This window comes from Peromyscus californicus, unplaced genomic scaffold (genome assembly GCF_007827085.1).
Source record: "Peromyscus californicus insignis strain IS unplaced genomic scaffold, ASM782708v3 Scaffold_11__1_contigs__length_118956290, whole genome shotgun sequence".
In the NCBI taxonomy this organism is placed as follows: Eukaryota; Metazoa; Chordata; class Mammalia; order Rodentia; family Cricetidae; genus Peromyscus; species Peromyscus californicus.
This window is the reverse complement of record NW_026294402.1, coordinates 48,539,558-48,559,092: the sequence shown is the minus strand read 5'-3', so window position 1 is coordinate 48,559,092 and position 19,535 is coordinate 48,539,558. Positions and strand designations below refer to the sequence as shown.

Below are 19,535 nucleotides of genomic sequence, written 5' to 3'. Positions count from 1 at the left end.
TGATTCTCCTACCTTGGTTTCCCAAGTAACAGGATTCACCATGGTGCCTGGAGAGGGTGGGCCTCTTGTGACTGGATTAATGCACTTACAAAAGAGACAAACCAGGTCTGCCTCCCCTCCACACCCCAGCTAACAAAAGGAATGCCTTCACAGCAAGCAGGAGTCAAGCTCTCTAATTCTGAATTCTGGCCTCTTAAGACACTTAGTCTGTACTATTTTGATAGGACCTTTTTGGAGTGGCTCCCAATATTTTCAGACTATTAGCTTCCTTGCAAACCTTTTTAAGACTATAGCCAAGAACCAACATAAGAAATGGTGGGGTGGGTGTGGTCCTAGACATGTCAGCATTCCGTGGGAAATAGTGTCAATCCCTGAATGTTCCCACAATATCTGGAGTCTTTAATCAAATAGACAAATCTCCCATACATGTGAATTTTTCACTTTCTTTCCATCTTAATGCCACAGCTAAAATTCTAGGCAGAGATTATGGCGTAGATATAAATAGACTGAGAGCATTATTATATGTAATTTGGAAAGTGTTTCACTGGCATACATCTGCAAGCAGTTCAGGGACACTTTCAAGCTGTGTTTACATGATATTAAACATCTGGATGAAAACTGAAAAAAATAATCAATTTGGATTGAAAACAAAACAGAAGTACAGATTTCAGAGTCCTGGCCCCTGGGATTCTGCATGCAGAGCTGACTTCCACAGCCCGGGAATGAGATCATGAGGCAAAAGAAGAGCCATTAAAATGGCCAAGGGGCAAAGGGGGCTTCTGTGGGCAGGCAGACTTTTAAAAAAGAACTCTATTATGCAAGCAAAAAAGGGATACAATCAAAAACTAATATGAAGAACATGAGCCATAAAAATTCAAACTTCTGGAGCCAGGAGGTTTGAAGCTTGAAGGCAATGACTTCTGTTCAAATGAAAATCCAGCAAATCCTTGTTACCAAGGGAGGGTCTTTCAGGAAACTCAAGCTTCCAGGTAGTCAATGAATTCTTCCTTAAGATACTTCAGTTTTCACAGTTGGTTTTGACTATTGATGTAGAAAGCTCTTCTAGAACTCTCTGAAATATATTTTACCATGGTTGCTACTTTAGTGCAGTATGTTACATATGCTTGTGATTCAATGGGTCCTGGTAATGGACTCAGTGTTGATACACTTCCATTACTATCTCTGTTTGTTAAGAGCTTTTTCCTTTCTCTCATTCGTTGCCTTTGTTCTTGTAACTTGTATTAGAATAGGCTCTGTCAGAAACAGACCCTGACATAAAGACCTGATAACATATTTTCTAGGGAGGTAATCCCAGTATGTCCCAGTGGGTGCTGTCACAGGGCGGAAAATGGGAAGCCAGTCATCACTGATGCATTACCTTGAGGGTATCTGGGGCTCATTGCCCTGGACTTCTATAAGACTGTGTAGAGCTGGCCCTCACTGGAGGAGGAACGCGGGCTTAGTCTCCATTCTGCCCACTGTTATTTAAGGGATCTTCTTTCCCTTCTATTTTCAGAGGCCCGGAGTTTCTTTTCAGTAAGAAGAAAGCCACCCAGGTTGCAGGAAGATGAGTGACAGAGTGTGGGAAGGAATTATTGCACCCAGCTGTGGTGCCCAACTACACCCTCTTGTTCTCATGCCTCACAGAGCTTGGGGGTAATGAAAGAAAACTAGACAGTAAATGAGAGCTGAAGAGACTTTCCAGTAATATTTTCAAGTAGTTTGGGACCCTTTCGTCCTGATTTCGCTCTGGGTCTTGGCTATAGCTGCAATAAGTTTTGCAAAAAAACAAATAGTCTAAAAACATTGGGAGTCACTCCAAAAAAAAAAAAAAAAAAAAGCCAATCAAACTAATTTTTTATTTATTTATTTATTTATTTATTTATTTATTTATTTATTTGGGAGACAGGGTTTCTCTGTGTAGCTTTGGAGCCTTTTCTGGAACTCACTCTGTAGCCCAGGTTGGCCTCAACTCACAAGATCCATCTGCCTCTGCCTCTGCCTCCCAAGCGCTGGGACTAAAGGTATGTGCCACCACTGCCTGGCCCTCAAATTAATTTTTTAAACAAAGTGAAAGTACACACAGTGGTAGCTTATGCTAGGCAAATTCTCCAGAGGTTTATACTGACTTCTTTCTGTTATTTTGGGTGATAGGGAATGGCCAGATACCAGAGTATCAGGGTACAGGTAGGCCTAAGTTTCCAAGAGAGATACCCAAATGAAAGTAGTGAAACATAACTCACTTACACTGGAGGGGAACTTTGGATTAGAGGATGTATAAGGACTCTGGGCACAAAGCATTCTGGGTTACAAACAAGATTATCTCCTCCCTCATCATCTAGTGGAAGGGAACGGGATCAGAACTGACTCAGGATCACACAGACAATTTGGTCCTCAGAACTGGCACCTGAAGAGATCTGAAACAGACAAGCAGCTGTTGAATTACATCCAGTTCATAAAAAGTTAGGAAAAGAAACATAGGCTTTAAGCCGGGCGGTGGTGGCGCACGCCTTTAGTCCCAGCACTTGGGAGGCAGAGGTAGGCGGATCTCTGTGAGTTCAAGGCCAGCCTGGGCTACAGAGTGAGTTCCAGGAAAGGTGCAAAGCTACACAGAGAAACCCTGTCTCGAAAAACCAAAAAAAAAAAAAAAAAGAAAGAAAGAAAGAAAGAAAAAGAAACATAGGCTTTAGTTTGGTGTCCCTGGACTAGAACAAGGTTGGTTAGAGTAGTGCCAGTGAAGAGGGTGATGTGACAGTCTGGAAATGCTTGAATCTATGGCTCCAGTCATGCTAGAGGTTGAGATGTGAGAATCACTCCAATCCAGTTAGGGTAACATGCAAGAATTCATCTTTTAAAAGTCGTGGTCAAGAGCTATGAGGAGCTGGATACAGGAAGGAAAAAGTAAAATTAAGAGACTCATGGAAGAAATGGTGTGAGAATCTGATAGAATTTTGGCTGCCAATGTAGGAAGAATATAAAACTAAGAAAGCAAACCTTATGAGCACGAGTCTGGGAACTCAAAGCCTTCGGTCACGATGAGGACTTTAGAAAGACAGATTGCTCAGGGCTGAAGAAGAAAGCCCACACCACACTGACCTTACCCTTCACACAAGAGGACAGGAAGACGCGCCAGACTGTGCTCTTGGGTTCCCAAAGCTGTCCTTTTCCTCTGCCAGCGATTCCCCTTCTTGGTAATGCCGCTGAAGCATCACTTGTGTGAAAGGAGAAAGCAGGTGTCCTGTACACTTTTTTCCAAATCGAACTTTAATATCTGATCACTGTATTTGACCAAATTTATCAAGAGGAATTAATATATGAATTATAGGAATGCGGAAGATAAACTGAGTTCCTGACGTCTCAACAATTATGTGCCTGAGACAAAATCCACATTGAGTAAAGCAACAAAATTTAGAAGGCTAGAAGAACACAAGCCAACTGGAAGTATGGTGCCAATACTCTCTGCTCTGGGGGAGGGCTAGCACACTTGAAGAAGGTCATTATCTTGAAAGAGCTTTAATAAATCCAACCTCTCGTAAATGTCTACATAAAACAAATTTGGCAAAGATCTAAAACCCAGCTAAGATTGTTACTAACAGACAAAGGAGAAAATTGCTGAAGCACTGAAAACTTCCATGGATGATATATTTTGAAAACTGCATGTGTGTGTGGGGGGGGCGGGGGGGGGGGGGATTGGTGACTGTAGGTGCCTGTGCATGCCAGAAGAAGGCATCTGATTCCCTCGAGCTGGAATTACAGGAGGTTGAGTCACCAGATAATGAATGCTGGGAGCCAAATTCAGATGCTCTTGCGAGAGCAGTTCATGCCCTTAACTACTAAGCCATCTCTCCAGTCCTGGATAATACATCTTAATGAAAATAAATGTGATGTTTTTTGCTAAAGGAGGCTAAAGACACATCTACAGTTGTATTTGAGGTGTAAAGATGTTCACATCAGCAGCCAGGAAGCCAGGCAATAGTACAGAGATGGTCCCAGGGATAAAAGGTTGTGATATTAACTTATGGCCTTTTTCAGAACGACCAAGTGTTCATGGCGACCAGAGTTCAGACCCAGGGCTTAGCAGCTTCTTCCAGTAGAAGTATTCGTGGCTTCCACCAGACAGACTGGCTTTGAATCAAAAGGGAGGGATCAGTGAAGGGACAATGCCAAGGGAAGATTGGGGAAAGAAAACATAGGCTAGACTGAAGAGGAGGATGGACAGTTTGAAAACTCAGGAAAGTAAAGGGAGGGAGGGAGAGAGAGAGACAAGGACACTGGAAAGAGGTCTTGGTTAAGCCCTGCTTTTGAAAGCAGGCTGGCAGCTGAGGTAAAACGAGGGGAAAGATCAGCACTAGAGGAAGAATATGTGATGCCAGCTGAAAGTTGGGAGCAATGCTGGCCGGCAGAAGGCCCACAAAGGAGGATGGTAATATGATGGTGCATATTAAAACTAGGTCAGCGACCTGGGTTCTAGTCCCACCTACCCCTGACTCTGGGCGGGACACGAGTGTTAGATGTGCTTCTTCCTATCTAGGTTAGGCTGACTGACCTTGAGCACCCTTTTTCTGCTCTCCACCCCTCTATTCAACATAGACATTATGAAATCGGAGACTTACATAAATGAAGCCTTCCAGATTGGAACACGTATTTAGCTTTCCTAAGGATAAAATTTTTGAGGAGAAGAATAAAAGGTTCCACACAACACTTGGCAAGCAACATTTGTTCTGTATAATAATTAGCAAGTAAGCATTATTGAACTAGTTTGTCATATAATTATAATAAAATTAAAACGGGAAAATTTAGGGCATTCAGTTTTCCTTTCCATAGATCAGAGGGATGATTAACATAAACCATGGAGAACGGTTGTTAAAGGCGTATCCAGGGGAAGGAGCCAACTTCAGATGAAGACTTCTGGTCGAGAAAACCTCAGGAGCTCTGGGTTCCAATCTCACCTGCCACTCCCAGAACTTGGGCATGCAATTTCTCCTGTGCTTCAACGGGTATCAATGCTGGGGACCAAATTCAGGTGCTCTGCAAGAGCAGTCCATGCCTTTAACTACTAAGCCATCTTTCCAGCCCCGGATAATGTCTTAATGAAAGTAAATGTGATATTCTTGGCTATAGGAGGATTTTCCACATCTGCAGTAGTATTTGAAATGTGAGTCTAAAGGAATCCTAAAGATCTGGAGCTCCAGCCTCCCACAATATCTCTGCCCATGAGTAAGTATCCCAGAACCATTATTCTTATGACGAGGTCCTAATGAAGTCAGTCAATTAGGAAAGCATTTTATCCATTTTCTAAGAAGGTGAAGTAATTTGGGGACTCTGTTGCACAGGTAATGGGAGAGCGAAGAAGTCACACAATCAGAGAGACAATCTGAACACTAGTTGCAGCAGGCAACTATTGCCACTCTGTGCTGGAGGTCCCTAAGACCGGAGATGCTGTGACAGTGACCTAGCTGCTGGGATCACCTGATAAAAGATGGGGGTCACAGAGGAGACACAGCTGCCATCAGAAAGTCAAAGTTCAGGGATAGAGGGCTGGGAAGAATGCATTTGATACTCATTTTCTTGCGCCCCCCCCCCCACCGTCAGTCTTCTGCCAGCTTAAAAAAAAAAAAAAAAGAAAGAAAGAAAAAGAAAACAAACAAACAAGCTTACAAAAGTGGAATGCTGTACAGACAACAGGGGGAAATTCTCAAAAGACTCACACTCCAGTTTGCTTTCTGCCACTGTAAGAAGCACCATGACGAAAAGCCGCTTGAGAGGAAAAGGGGCGTACTTCTTCTCATGGTCACGGCAGGAACTTCGGTAGGCTAGGGGCTTGCAGCAGAAACCATGGAGGAACCCTGCTTACTGGATTCCTCCCAGGCTCAAGCCCAACCACCGTTCTTATACAGCCCCTGCCCCTTGCCTAGGGATGGGACAGTAAGTTGCTCTTCCTGCATCAATTAGCAATCAAGAAAATTCTCCACGGACGCGTCCACAGGCCAATCTGATGGAGGCAAATCTCCACTGAGGCTCCTTTCTCTTGTGTGTGTCCATTTGATCAGCCATCACAGTCCATTAGCAGGGACTACAACTAGTGGAATTATTAAGGATTTTTAAATTTTTCCTCCTTTTCACTTATTTATATTTTCCTGGTTTCTATAGTCACAGTGCACTGCATTTGAAAGAAGGGGTGGGATTTGTAAAAGCCTATTTTTGCTGGAAAGAAAGAAACATGAAAAGCCCCTCTCTTCTTGCTAGGCTGTCTTCCAGCCCCTTGTCCCGTTAGATCAAGACAAAACTACCTTCAAGCAGCAGCTCCAATGGAGTCATGATGGTTCTGGCAGAAGCTACCTTCTGCCTACCTTGAGATAAGTTGTTAGTAATGAGGCTGTCTTGGACAACTCCTTGTCTTCTGGGTCAAGGCCACCTCAGCCCAGAGAAAAGCGCACTTGAATCTGGAGCCGGAGCATTAGAAACCACCTTCCTTGAAGCCTCCCTCCCTTCTGCTGTGAAGAGGTTTGCAGACACTCCCTTTCCATCCCACAAGAGGAGACAGGCCGATGAGTCACAGCCCTGGCTCAGCTTAAAGGAGTAGTATTGCCTTAGCAGAAATGGATCTGCTTTACTTTCTATTTCTTGACACCTTACAGATAGATAGATATTTTCCCAGCAGATAGGCAGTTCCTATTTTAAAAAAAAAAAAGTGAACAATTCTGTTGCCGACGTTAAGAAATGGCCAATGGGAGTTAGACATTCCCCTGTCTTAAGAGCTGTCAGGAGCCAAAGATGAAGTGGAAACATGGAGGGAGGTGGTTTGTAATGCTCCGACTCTAGACTCAAGTCTGCAGAGTGATGCCATTCTTCTAAAAATACACAAAGGCACTACTGAAATCTAGTTCCCTTTCAGTTCCCAAAGACTTTTATTTTTTGGTAAGGAAAAAAAAAATGCCAGGATGGGTTTGTAAAGAGAAAAATCACACCTTGGATTTCACTGTCTTCATGGGGTGATGGTCATGAGATATTATTTTAAGGGTTTCTCTGGCATGGCTTTTCCATCTGGGGGCACAGATACTGTGTGTTCTATTAACATTTCTCTTTACACCAGAATGCCAGCAATCAGTTCCCTTTGTCTGTCCCACGACAACACATTGCACATCATAGGAGACTAGAGTGAAGACATTATTGAGTTTGGATCTCTAGCTTCCGTTGTTTAATTACATACAATATTTCATTCTACATCTGTCTCATTCTGCAGAAATAGGGGGCTAACTGAATAGGGATCACTATGTAAAGATTTACCTCCTGTAGCTGGAGAATTTCTCTCCAGCTCCCTCCACCAAGTCCCGCCAGTCCCGGAGCCCACTTATAAAATAAACACACAGACTCTTACATTATTTAAACTGCTTGACCATTAGCTCAGGCTTATCATTGTCTAGCTCTTACTCTTATATTCAGCCCATTTCTATTAATCTTTACTTTGCCACGTGACTCGTGGCTTACCAGTACTTTACATCTTCCTTGTCCTGGCGGCGGCTCCAGGCAGTCTCTCCTATCCTTCCTCCTTCCTCAACCTCCTGCACTTCTTCCTTCTCTGCACCCACAAGCGCTCATTCTGAGTTCATATAAGCTGGTATTCTGAAGAAGTTTGGTGACCGGCGGGCAGATAAGTGTCAGGAATACGTGTCCCCGGGACTTTTCTGCTGCTCTCAGCACGAGAAAGTTCCTGTTAAAATTTTGCTCTTGGACATTGATTGTATCTGCATAACTCTCATATAAGGCACCTGTCCACGAAATATACCCAAACAAATAAATAAAAACAAAAACAGATCTACCAAGTATAAGGAAACAAAGTATATGGCACAGAGAAGAACTTGTATTCCTGTTGTTGAATTTAGACTTGGCCTTTAGAGATGCTGTGTATGTGTGTGTATGTGTGAGAGAGAGAGAGACAGACAGACAGACAGAGACAGAGACAGAGAGAAATCTGTGGTGCTGGGAACTGAACTCAGAATCTGAGACATGTTCAGCAAGCAGTCTACCCCTAAGCCACAGGCTCCCCATTCCAAATGCCTTCAGCCCAATGCACTCCACTGTATGAAGTCATCATCCAGTTTTCCTCTGTGAAGTGGCTAGAGCAAAAACTCTTGATTAGATAATAAATTAACTTGTAAAAATTCCTTACTCTTTTTTTTTTTTTTTTGAGGCAGGGTCTCACCCTTCAGGACAGACTGACCTGTAACTCACTATGCAGCCCAGGCTGGCCTTGAACTTGTAGCCAGCAATCCTGTCTCAGCCTCTCAGTGCTGGGATTATGGGTGTGAGCTGTCAGATCTGGCACAGCAAACTTTGAAAAATGACGCAGTCATTTCTTTTCTGAGCATTCACTTGGACCCAATCTTCCATTCCCTTTTGATTTTTATTTTAAAATAGGCTTTTGTTTTTACCTTTTTCTACATGAGACCCATTAGACCAAAGAATTTATGTTCTTCCCCTTATCAAGCATTAACCCCGTACCAGCACTGGGCAGTTGCTTCCACACCCACCACTTTTACTCCTTCACAAGGGGACTGTGAAGGAGATGCCGATACAAGAGGAGACTGAGGGAGGCTGGGCCATTTGCCCAAGAGTACACTTCTTATATAGGGGCTTCCCGCCCCCCCAGCATTTCATCAAATCCAACTCTCATCACTGAGGCTAGTGAGTCTAGTCTTACAGAAAACTTGCCCCTAGAACATAAAGTAGAGCTGTAATGATGTTCTGTGAGGTCTACCTCTCCCTAAATGAGCTAGTTAGCAGCCAGATGAGAAGCCAAAGCTTGCCTGTACCGCTGGACCACAACAGAAAGAAGCAGCTGTCCACTCCACACAGCCTTGATTAGATTCCTCTCTCGTGTGCTTACTGGAGCTGAGACCCAGATTCTGCATTTGTAAAATGGGCTTGACTATAGGTTGAATCGATACAAGAGCCAAATTTCAACTGTGTTTCCCATCGCCAAAATGCAATTTCAAATGGTTCGACCTAAATTCATCCCTGGGTCTTAGTTCAGAAGAAATGAGTGCTCGGAGGACACACTGGGAACCTGGCACCTCTAAGTGGGCGTTTTCTTCCTGATTTCTTTTCTCTTGGGTCAATAGTTGGCGATCGCTGTAGGCAGTTTAGACTCAAGAAAAGCAGGCTTGAGGTTATGTGAATTTTCAAGCCTGTAATAGAGGAATACAATGAAAGCCCCCGCGTGTTCAGAAATTAACAACGGCTTTCCTGCTCAGTGCTTCTCCTCCATGGCTTGGTCTCTTGATTAGATAATAAGTTAACTTTTTAAAAAAAGAAAATGAAAGGGGATGTTGAAAAAGTTTAGTACTTTGCATTTAATCCCATCAGCAAGAAAAGGTTCCTCCTCAGCTCCCAGGCCAGAGGAGGACACCAGGTGTCCATCATTCTCTTTCACCTCACTCCCTTCAGATAGGATCTCTAATTGAACCTAGAGCTAGGCTGACAGCCAGCGAGTCCCATCCTCCTGTGGCTGCTCTTCATGGGGTTACAGGCACCTGTGGGGGCCATGCAGGGCGTTTTAATTCAGTTCCCCATGCTTGAACACCAAGCGTTCTTACCCCCAGCCGCCTCCCCAGAAAAAACGTTTTAAAAATCAATTCATGCCTCTTGAGCTGGAGGCAAAAATTGGCACTGGAGCATGATTGGCAGGGTGGGTCCAGCCTTCCAGGCCAACTCAGGCTGGGCCCTCACCCAGCTCTCAGAACCAGCTCGACAGGCCACGCCCACGCCTAGAAGAGTAAGAACTGGGAACTGCAGGAGTTATCTCTACCTGACTAGTTGTTTACTCCCTCACTAGGCGTAAGGCCCGCTGCTTGCTTCCTTACCAGTGAACCGGCATTATACATCCCAAAATACTCCTGCAAGACCATTCATCCACCTTTCCACGGAAACAGACACACGGAGATTTCACTCCAGTGTCTAAGGGGGGAAGTTGTACTGAAACGCGTGCAGCCTCACAACCCTAAACCCTAACAATAACAACTCCTTTTTTAATGATCAGAAGTGATTTTTCACTGAAGAATCTTGCAAACTTTGCCACACCCAAAGAGAGGACTTCTGACTTCCAGGACCCGCACCACCTCGCCAAGCTCCCATTCCAGGGCTCTGGGCGTAGAAGAACCCAGGCTACTTAATCCCAGCCAGGAGCCGTGGGGCACTGGACACTCCTCCTCCCCCTCCCTCGCGTCCTACCATTCCCGTCCCCCTCCTGCTCCCCCCCCCCCCCCCCGCCCCACTACCCTCGCGTGCAAGCACGGGCGGGCGGCGGGCGGGCCACAGGAGCAGGCTTGGCCTCTGCGGAGCCGCCCCCTGGCCCTAGTGTCTGGCCACACACTGCCCACTCTGCACCGTCCCGGCTCCAGACTCTTTGCAGCCCATACCGAGTGTGCCGCGCGGCCATCCGAGCTGGGACGCCGGCCCCAGCGCCCCGCAGGCGGGCGGTGGTGGATGCGCGGGCGGGCGGAAGCCCACAGTATGGATTCAGATTCTGGAGAGCAGAGCGAGGGCGAGCCTGTGACTGCTGCAGGTAGCGAGGGGCAACCCTGCCGGGAGGACTGGGGTTGGAGAGGAGGGGAGGCCAGCGTAGGAAATAGAGAGTATTTCTCGGAACTGCGGGGCAGGAGGCCGGTCCCCTAGCAGCCTGAGCTCTTGCAGACCGAGACTGGGATCTGGCTTTGGGGCATCCTCCTACCCCACTGCACTTAGGTGCGTCGGAGGGACGGGAGGGACATTTGCCCATGGATCGCACTGTGGCGGGGTCTTCAGGGGCGGCCTTGAGGCGCACTGCCGGGTGGGGTGGGGGAGGGCTCGAGAAATCTGAGTCTCGTAGTTTTCTGCGGAAACCGGCGCAACCCTTTTGAAGTAACTTTCCGTGTGTTGCCGGGTCCTCCATCCTGGGGGCTGTGAGGTCGTGCATGCTTCAGAGTCGGTGGGAAGAAAAGACCCGTGGGTAGAACTCAGGACTCTTGGCTCGGCTTGTGTCTGCGGTTCTTGAGACTGCTGGGCAAGTCGGTGCAGAAGTGTTAGCCCATCCCTGTGGCGGCGTGGCTAGCGGTGGAGGGCCCTGGACCTCCGTAGCACGCAGAGCTGGCCTTCCCCTTTAAGAGGCGCCACGGGCTATTAATAATCAATAGTTATGGAAGCGATAGGATAGGTGGCTGCTTATTAGGAGAGAAATGAATGTCCTCCTCCGCCTTTTCCCAGTACTGAGCAACAGGAGGAAGCTGCCCACGACCGTGGGTCTATTTTCCACCAGGCTTAGCCTACCTCCACCAGCCAGCTCCGCCCCTCCCGGCCCTCACCCGGGGTCCAGGCTCGGGATCTCTCACTTTCTATCTGCAAGCATAGTTCTGTGCACCTAGCACAGCCCTGAAAGTTTGCTTGCCCCACAGACTGTGACTGCCTGCTGGGAGCCTCCTCACACAAACCTATACACAATCTTCACACTTTCCAAGGCATGTTGGAGTGCCAAGAGTGAGGACCTATTGGTGGAAGGCCTGTTAGATCAGGCGTGGGTGTAGGAAACACATGTTTAGGAATCAGGGTAGGATGACCTCTAGCTGGGGGCTGGGGGGGTTATTCTCGTTTGTTTTTAATTTTTTTTTTTTTTTTTTTGGTTTTTCGAGACAGGGTTTCTCTGTGTAGCTTTGCGCCTTTCCTGGAACTCACTTGGTAGCCCAGGCTGGCCTCGAACTCACAGAGATCCGCCTGGCTCTGCCTCCCGAGTGCTGGGATTAAAGGCGTGCGCCACCACTGTTTTTAATTTTTTAATCTCCATTTTGCAGAGGTCGAGGTTCATTAAAGGGCTTGTTCAGAGTCCTCGCCATGGGCCCTGGAACTTACCTTTCTGAGCTGGTGCTTACTCCTAAGAGGGTGGCTATGGTCCACAACTTAGAGTGCGGAGGTTTCATGGGGCAGGGTAAGCAGAAAGGGAGGTGCGTGAGGATTCCAATGGCTGTGCGAGGGCTCCTGTCGGTGTAGTATGTGTGGATGTCGTTCCTACACGCCAACCTTTTGCACGCATGTGTTTTTCTGTGACTTTAAGGCTCCAAGATTTTGCTTCTCAGGTGGCTTTTGGATCTCCTCTAATCATGTAATCCAATAGGAGTATTTAATAGGTATCTGTGAGTATCTAAGTATATTTCCAGAGCTTGGAGTAGACGGACGCCAGACATGTTGTCACGGGCACTTCAGCAATCTCGGTAACTTTGCCACCGTCCACCAACTTATTCTATGGGTGGAAGATAGGAGATGGGGGTGGGGGGGGGCGGCGCGGGGGGGGGGGAGGGCAGGGAAATTCCTTAAAAAGGAGGAGGGGGCAGGGGAGACTCCAGGTAGTCAAGGGAAAAGGGAGAGAAAGGGTACATGCACATGCTGGTATGCCCCACCACCCCGACCTGCTGCAGTTCTGAGCTCTGTCCAGGTGACTGACAGTTTGTGTGAGAAGGTTGCTGCAATGCACGGTAGCAGCGCGCATCATCACTCCGGTCAGATGCGCCTTCAACAGTAGGGCAGCCAGCTTCCACAAGCTGTCGCCATTTGTTGGCATCTTACTGTTTCCTGCAGTCACTTCTTCTTTCCTTGTGTGCTCGAATCTCACGACTTGAACATTTATTTTAATGTCATGAGCCATTATGCCAAATGGCATTTAGTCTCACTCATTATTTTCAGTCTGAAAGTGTTCCCCTTTGTGACAGAGCTCCAGAATTAGTGTTGTTTCTCCAGCTCGCTTTGCTTGCATCCTGACAAACGGACAGTGCTTTTGCGGAGTCAGGGGCAACTTCAGTGGCAGACACTCACCCATGGAGGCTGACCTTCGTCCTAAGGAGAAAGTGGATCTCCTCCAGGTGGGAGCCTGTAACTGGGGAAGACGGCAGAGTGAGCTCCTGTGCACGCACACATGCCTGCTTTGTAGGGAGTTGAGCTGTAAGGACTGCCACCTCCTCTGCACGTAAGATGTCCTTGATAAGGTCAAGAAAATAAACTCCAGAATGAGAAAGGCCTTCGTGTCACCCTCGGGGCGAGTTACTTCTCTTCCCACCTTAGCAAATAACACCTGGAAAGTGTTCTTGGCCATTTCAGTAAATGGCAGCTGTCACTTTACCCAACTGGGTTATCTCTAAGAACCCCATTAAATAATTGATCCTAGTGCCTTGTAGAGTAAAAATTGCAAGGCATATATATATATTATATATATATTATATATATATAATATATATATGTCTGTGTGTGTATTCAATATATATATATTCAATATAATTGTCATGATTCCACTCATTAGCTGATGGGATTTTGAATTGTCTTCTCAGCTTACACGTGAGTGCAGGGGGGATTTTTAGTTTACTCCTCACCTCCACTCCCCTTCAAGCTCATCAAGATGGGGACATGGTGACCCCCTGCTTTCACCGTCCTCTCTTTGGCTCTAGGGGTCATTGTAAAAGGCAGAGGCCACCTCAGCCAGTCCACCTGCGGATGGAGAGATGGGAGCTCCCATGTGTTGTGCTACTCCAGATGGAAAAGGGGTGGCAGTCTCCCCCCAGCGCTGGTCTCACCCCATAAACCTCTTACCACTGCCCAGGCGGCAGGAGATACAGGAGGTATTCATGTCCCTCTTGAACTTGCCCATGGTGGTCACCTCTCGGCAAGGAGCGAGGCAGTTTCTGTAGACTTCTTGCCTTTTACAGCTTTAAGAGAGACACTTTGAAAGCTCCTCCCATTTTATTCGGCATAGACTCATTGAGTAACAGACACCCTGGCTCGGGGGGGGGGGGGGGGTTGGGGAGAAGATGTTTGAGGGTGATATTTGTAGAAATCCCCCCTCCAGGAGGCACAGGGTGATGTTTGTATGTCAGCCAGCTGCCTGCATCCCTCCTGCTTTTCTGTCATTTTGTGGCTCCGTCTGTGATTAGGAAAGCAGCAGAGATTATGGAACACTGGATTTGCTCCCGAGACTCAACTTGGCAGTCTTCCGGTGGGCAAATCTATCATCCATCGCTCAGAAATCCTAGGCTTGATGTATTAATTCTAAAGGGAATGAGAATCGTCCCTAAGAAGTGACAGGGGAGTAGCATTAGCGATATCAGTCTTTTCCTTTCTGGCTTGGAAAACCCAGAGAGTCTGTCTACTCAGCCAAAGGCAAAGGGCTTCTTGAACCCCCGACTCCCTGGTCCAGGAGAGTCAGGCTGATTGTACCTGAGGAGGTGCTGCAGAAAAGCACTTCCATGTGATGGAGTCTGTGTGGGGGATGGTTGCTTCTAGAGAAAAAAGGACTGGGAAAATGGCAGGTCCCAAGTGCCTTTCCCATTTCGCTGGCTCCTCAGCTCGGTCCGTGTGATGAGCAATAGGTAGATGCAGTAAATTGTCAGGAGACAGACACTCCAGGAGCTAGATTGTTTGAGCAGAGGAACAGGTCAACAGGGAGGCAGCTGGGATCCTGGGAGTTCACAGGAAATAAAATAAAGTCAGTCCAGGGCAGACTAACTAGAAAGTCTTGAAAACTTGGGAAGGGGTGTCCCATGAGTGTTGGACAGAGGCATGGCCACCAGAAAGCCATCTCCAGACATCCCTTCTTGCGGAGATGAAGAAATGCAGGGATTATTGAGACTCTGCTTTCAGAGGATGAACCCAACACTGGAGAGGGCAGTGGCGGGGAATGCAGGACACAGAGGGGGATGCAAATGGCACTGAGGGGCAGCAGCAGAAGGTAGTTACAGATGGCACCAGAGCAGTGAAGGGAGATGGAAAGGAGACAGTGCTGGCCTGGGCTGAGAGTGGGCTGGTTGAGGCAGAGAAATGCTGGGGACTGACTCTGGACCCCGCCAGTGTTCTCCAGAACCATGTTCCTTCAGGCACTTGACAGCAATGTTTTGTTTGAAGGATCTTTTCTTTGGATCTAAAGGAAACTCTGCAGGTGCGTTTGTTTGTGAGTGTTAGGGGGTCTGCTGGTTCCCAGTGTTGGGTTAATGGTGGTGGCTGTTAACCACTCTTTGCTGACAGATTAATGGTGAGGGAACCGGCCAGCTGAAGACAGAGATGGCCTAGGCATGCTGTACCATTTGGCTGTTTGTCAAGTTCCTTTTCTTGTTCCTGTTTTTGAAGCCTGAACTGGTTTCTGTCCTGCCCACACAATGAGCTGTAGCTCTTTGATGGTCAGGAACTTGTCTTGTATTTCTGCATATCCTCAGATTCTATGGATGAAGTTTTAATAGACATCTGAGCATCTGGAGGGACTTCCCGGGAGCTTTACACTGAAGGCCCGGCCAGTGGCAGAAGCCTTCCTTATACAGTAGTACTGTTGACTGTGTTGTCTTGGGCTTTGTTTACAGTGTTGGGCTATTTCTGCACTGTCTTGGACTCTGTTAGAAATGACGAGGAATTGTGAAGAGAGACAACAGTCTGTTCTGTCGCCCAGGGTTGGACATTGCATGGGGGAAGCATGTTAGGGATCCTGATGGCTATAGTGTGTGAAGATTCTAGATGTCTCTTGCCGGGGATTATATCCCTGGCAGTCTCTTTTGTAGTCTTCCTTAGCACTGGCCACAATAGTCAATATTTTATGATTGTTCCTGTACGGGGCTGTTCTATTCGCGAGCTCCCTAAGGGTTAGAGCTGGCTCCTTTTCATCGGTATCACCCACCCCCAGACCACCTATGTGCCCTAAACCCAGTGGCAGGTTGCTAGATGGCTGGGTAGATAGAGTCATGTATGTGTGCGTGGGTAGTGGGTTGTTTCTCCAGGAAGCACACCGCAGAAGTTGGCAGGGGGAGGGCTGGTTTGGTTTGATTTGGGTTTTGAATTTCTTTTGGGATCCATATCTGTAGAAGAAGGGGTGAGGGGAAGGGAGAGAAGAAGCATACTGTTTGCAGCATGCCAGGTGGAGGAAGGACTTACTCCAAACTGAATCTGTGAAACTGGGCAGTCCCAGCAGGATGTAGTGGAGGATTTGTTCTCATGGGAAGTTTCTGAAATAGTGTGTATGAATATGTACATATGAAACCATTTCCCGCGTTAGTTTTCTCTTTAAGGAAATATGGTACCTGTGTTTTCATTTGCCGGCCAAATGAAATCCTTGTCACGCTCTCCGTTAGCACTTTCTCTAATGGGTTCATTCTCCTCCACAATTACCACTAGCTTCTACTTTAATCCACGTTTAAATCTCTAGAAAGATACTCTATAAATAATTGTGTTTAGTTTTTCAGTTACTTGGCCTGTAATTTATATAAAATGTCTGTGTAGGTGGGTGTTTGGGGTGTAGTCTACGTAAGTCTGTAAGAAAACATGAGGGTGTCTCTCGGTGGTAGAGTGCTTGCCTAGCATGAATAAGTGCTTGGGTTTGATTTCCAACACCATAGAGAGGAAAGGGAAGAAAGGGAGGTAGAGAAGGAATGAAAAAGGAGAGAATTTAAAGAATAAACTTCATTTAACAGCCCCTCACAGGACAAAAACCATAGAAGATGAATGCATACCCTTCCACTCCCATCTCTGTTAAGGCATAAAAATATGCTACTTTTGTTTTCCATCAGAAATGTTCTTTTTGGTTAAATGCTTACTGAGTTTCTTAGACATCATTGCTTGGGAATAAATTTGAGGCTGTTCATGGAAAATCTCCCCGCGTACAGACTATAAAAATGGAAGGCTTGGCAGCACAGAGAGTGCTGGACACACCCTAATAGAAACCAGGATTTTGTAGTTCAGTTGTCTGGGAAGAAAAGGAGGCACTTCGGTGGTGTCCAATATTGCCTAAACTAGAGAAACCACAGAGGCCGCCGCTGGCTGCTAGATTCTATTTCAGAAGTAAAACATGCATCCTGTGAACTGCGCTAGACCGAGATGGAAGAAATTTAGTCACGGCACACAGCTTTGGGGGAGACCTCCAGTTTATTTCTCGTGTGGTAGAGGCAGCCACTGTTGGTGTGAGACAGGAAGTGCTGTGACTGGTGAGCACACATGTGTGTTCCCTGTTCCCAATGTGGGGCCTGCAGTTCAGCTGGAAGGCTGTAAAATAGGGAATCGAACTGGGGACGGGAGGAAGGTGCTGTTTCTGCAGCTGTTTATTGCTGCTGCCTTGGCATCCTGCTTCCTTGGTTTCTGTGGGATACAATGAAGAAAGGTAGCGAGCGAAGGCTGGCATGAGGGATTCTGAGGGGAGAGAAGAGCAGACCTGAAGAGGTAAAACAAGAGACAGACAGGAGGATGGTTTTGGCCACCCAAAGTCCAGCCCTAGAACGGTACTTAATTTTTAAATTTTACCTAAGTCCTTATAATGTCTTAGGGATGTGGTTACTTATTCCTGTGGCATTCAGTCTTAAACTAACCCTCCTTCTGGGTTGAATACTAGGAACAGCCTGATTTTCTAGGCAAGGAAATAGAGGCACAGTGTGTAAGTAACTGTCTCAAAATTGTGCAGCCTGTGAGTGAGATGAGGCCAGACCAAGTCCAGGACCGTGTGTTAGATTGGCCCTAAGTCCAGGACCGTGTGTTAGATTGGCCCTAAGTCCAGGACCGTGTGTTAGACTGACAGGTGTCACTAGGTTGCTTTGCATATCCTGCTCAGTTCCCCCAGTACCCAGAACCCTGACAACTGGGCCTCCTCTATTAGTTAAGACATTGTTTCTCCACAAGCCCTGCTGTACATTATAGACATACTCTGCATTAGTCATAACACATGGGCACATGGGTAAGGATCAACCCACATGGGCTACAGAATGGACTGGTGAAGGCTGTCCCAGTGGTCTGCTTTCTGTTGCCATAACAAAATGCCAAGAACTGGGTTATTTATCAAGAAAAGGAGCTTATAACCTAGCTTTGGGTGTCTAGCACCATAGTTTAGTTGCTACTTTTTAGGAACATTATTTTCGGGGGTCATAGGAATGTAAACTCACACTAGATCATGTAAGAATAGAGCAAAGAGGAATATTAGACAGGACCCGAAGAATAGATATGCTTTCCCCAAGGAAATAGTTATCCCAAGGCAATCCTGAAGAGCTGAAAAACAGATTTATTTGGGAAGTGTGTTTATATGAGAACAAGGGTCCCCGTTCTTTAGTGTGTACCCATGGATGTAAGCACAATAAAACACCAGACCTGATCTGGTTGCAAGCCAGGCAGGCTGAGAATTGGGATTGTAGGCTAGGTCCTCTGACTCCAGTATTCTTCCCTAAAACTATATGTAGTTGTGTGTTTTACCCAAAGGCTTGTAATTATTCTAGGGTCTGACTTAGCAACCTGTGTCCTAACTTCGCTTTCTGTTGCTGTGATAAAACACAGACCAAAAGCATCCTGGAGGAAGAAGGCATTTATTTGGCTTACAGGTTACAGTTCACCATCAAGGGTGCCAAGGCAGGAGGCAAGAGCCTGGAGGCACTAAGTCAGAGACCATGGAGGAACACGGGTTACTGGCTTCTTCCTTCCTTCCTTCCTCAGTTGCCTTTCTTATTACACAGCTCAGGCTTACCTGCCTGCGGATGGGATCATCCGAACTGGGTTAGGCTCTGTTTATCAATTAGCAATTAAGAAAATGCCCCACATACATCCCCACGGGCCAGTCTGATGGAGGCAATTCTCAAATTGAGATTCCCTCTTCCCAAGTTAGGTTCAGGTTTGTGTCTACTTGACAAAAACTAACCAGTACAATGTACTCCTTGTCAACTTTAATATACAGACACATCACTTCACACCATAACCTTCCTTTTCCTGTGTGTCTCCAAGATCTCATGTTGCTATCAATATAAAACATAGTAAACTTTCTGTGTTTAAGTGGATGTTGGGAGCCTACTTTGCCCATTAAGAACTTAGGAAAGCATGCCATGGATACATTTGAATATACAGCCAAGGAAAAAGGGTTAAGTTTTCTCTATAGGAGGTCACCTTTTCCTCAGAATCTTACAATTCAGACTTCAGCCTTTATATACAGGAGGGTTTTTCTCTAAGCACAAGCTCTTGTATTCCATGTGGAGTTAATTTATACCATGAATAAAGTACCCACAGCCTTTTCTTCCTTTTTATCCCGTCTTTTAAGTGTTAGCTGAGTTCTCAGATTGGTAAAACTGACTGTTCCCTAGTTTTTAAGTCCTGAGTTCATAAGTGTCATCGTATGATGGCATTTCCTAAACTTCCCATGATTTGATATTCCATTTGTTGAATTGTACAACAACAACAACAAAATATAGTACATCTAAAAGTTCCACTGTCTTAAAAAAAATCCAGCAGCTTAAAAGTTTAATATTTCTATTAAATATTCAAAGTCTTTTTAACTATATGAGCCTATGAAATAAAAAAAAAAAAAGTTAAATATTTTCTTGCTCCAAGAGGGAGGAACCAGTCCATAGGAACAATTACATTTATGTAAACCCAACATCTGGGACTCACTCAAGATTTTCTGGGCCCCAAAGGGCTTGGGCAGCTCCATGTCTCCGGTTCTCCCATCTGCATCACACACAGCTTATCATCTAGGCTCAGGTTGGCTGTATTCTATACCTCCCTGGCAGACTTTTCTCAGT

The 19,535-nt window shown here is 46.3% G+C and overlaps 1 protein-coding gene across 1 annotated transcript in view; it reads left to right on the top strand.

The window, feature by feature from the left end:
- Positions 1–10,284: 10,284 nt before the first annotated feature.
- The window catches only part of Tnfaip8l3 (TNF alpha induced protein 8 like 3), a 44,421-nt gene continuing 35,170 nt past the window's right edge, over positions 10,285–19,535 (top strand). Inside the window, exon 1 of the mRNA XM_052760531.1 lies at positions 10,285–10,564. Coding sequence (XP_052616491.1) covers positions 10,486–10,564 — 79 coding nt within the window. The 5' untranslated portion in view covers positions 10,285–10,485. The remainder of the gene's footprint in view (positions 10,565–19,535) is intronic.